The 2,042-nt window shown below is 42.5% G+C and overlaps 1 protein-coding gene across 1 annotated transcript in view; it reads left to right on the forward strand.

Moving 5' to 3' along the window:
* The window catches only part of LOC112071920 (SH3 domain-binding protein 5-like), an 11,237-nt gene that overhangs the window by 1,922 nt on the left and 7,273 nt on the right, over positions 1–2,042 (forward strand). The window contains exon 3 of the mRNA XM_024139337.2: positions 349–477. Coding sequence (XP_023995105.1) covers positions 349–477 — 129 coding nt within the window. The remainder of the gene's footprint in view (positions 1–348; positions 478–2,042) is intronic.

A 2,042-nucleotide genomic window follows, 5' to 3' on the forward strand; every position in this document is an offset into this window, starting at 1 on the left:
CAGCCACACTACCCAACACGGTGTCTGTTTGACTGAGGCCTAAATGCTAGCGCTACACTTTGTTTTCTTTTGGTGCGTAGCCTACCCGCTGTTCGTTGGTGTTGACATAGAGAATGTTGTGTGCATACTGAGTCAGGCCTCATTTAGCCACAAGGTCCTCCTCAACATACTGTTAATTCACTGAGGTCAGAGAGGCGGTGTGGAGGAGATGACTTTCTTCCCTTGTGTCAAAGTCTATCGCAAAGAGCTCTATTGAGGATGTTATTAGTGTGATATAATTTAATGGTAGCATATCATTTACAGTACTGAGCGATGAGGTTAAATGTTGAATGTCTCTCACTCCTTCAGGATGCTAGGTCCAGCTACAGGAGGATCCTCACTGACTCAGCCAGGAAGCTCAATGCTCAGGGCTCCCAGCTAGGCACCTGCATCGAGAAGGCCAGGCCCTACTACGAAGCCCGCAGACTAACCAAAGAGGTTGGTGTGTTTCTGGGGGGGGGGGGTTGTGTGTCGGGCTGAATTTTAATATTATCTTTTGGTATGACAAAATATCCATTTAGTCAGCCAGCTTCTGTCAACCTACATTTACAAATCTTTTTCCACACGCATAAATGTGTAAAAAACATTTTCCTTAAGATGCTAATATGAATTTAACCTCCTAAATTGTTATTTTGGGCGTAATACAAGGGAGCCGCCTAATAAATCATCCTTATTGATTACATAAAACATTTAACCCTTGGTGAAACCTGGCATGCGTGACAGTCATGTTTAATCAGCGTTGTGAAGGGTAATTCCAAACTGTAATAGAACTAATGGAAATTGTTATGATAACCGTTAGGGATCTAATTTGAAAACCAATTAAGCAAATAATGGATTGGAAATTTGACCTGGTTAGCCACAACCAACCTCACGGCCAATGCTATGAAAATGTAGATGAGAAAAGTAGAAAGAAGCTGGGCGGTCTAGTTTCCTAGAGTTAGACAGTACCAGTCAAAAGTTTGGACACACCTACTCATTCAAGGGTTTTTCTTTATTTTTTACTATTTTCTACATTGTAGAATAATAGTGAAGACACCAAAACGATGAAATAACACATYTGGAATCATGTAGTAACCAAAAAAGTGTTAAACCCAAAAAAATTGTAGCCACCCTTGGCCTTGATGACAGCTTTGCACACTCTTGGGATTCTCTCAACCAGCTTCAATTAACAGGTGTACCTTGTTAAAAAAAAAAAAAAAGTGGATTTTTCCCCCTTAATTCCTTTGAGCCAATCAGTTCTGTTGTGACAAGGTAGATAGTATGCAGAAGATAGCCCTATTTGGTAAAAGACCAAGTCCATTTTATGGCAAGAAACGACATTCCATCATGACTTTAAGACATAAAGGTCAGTCAATCCGGAAAATGTCAATAACTTTGAAAGTTTCTTCAAGTGTAGTCGCAAAAACCATCAAGTGCTGTGATGAAACTGGCTCTCATGAGGACCGCCACAGGAAAGGAAGACCCAGAGTTACCTCTGCTGCAGAGGATACGTTCATTAGAGTTACCAGCCTCAGAACTTGCAGCCCAAATAAATGCTGCAAAGAAACCACTACTAAAGGACACCAATAAGAAGAAGAGACTTGCTTGYGCCAAGAAACACGAGCAATGGACATTTGACTGGTGGAAATCTGTCCTTTGGTCTGATGAGTCAAAATTTGAGATTTTTGGTTCCAACCTCCCTGTCTTTGTGAGACGCAGAGTAGGTGAATGGATGATCTCCGCATATGTGGTTCCCACCGTGAAGCATGGAGGAGGAGGTTTGATGGTGTGGGGGTGCTTTGCTGGTGACACTGTTGGTGAATTATTTAGAATTCAAGGCACACTTAACCAGCATGGCTACCACAGCATTCTGCAGCGATACGCCATCTCATCATGTTTAGGCTTGGTGGGACTATCATTTGTTTTTCAACAGGACAATGGCCCAACACACCTCCAGGCTGTGTCAGGGCAATTTGACCAAGAAGGAGAGTGATGGAGTGCTGCATCAGATGACCTGGCCACCA

This window comes from Salvelinus sp. IW2-2015, unplaced genomic scaffold (genome assembly GCF_002910315.2).
Source record: "Salvelinus sp. IW2-2015 unplaced genomic scaffold, ASM291031v2 Un_scaffold1770, whole genome shotgun sequence".
Taxonomy (NCBI): domain Eukaryota; kingdom Metazoa; phylum Chordata; class Actinopteri; order Salmoniformes; family Salmonidae; genus Salvelinus; species Salvelinus sp. IW2-2015.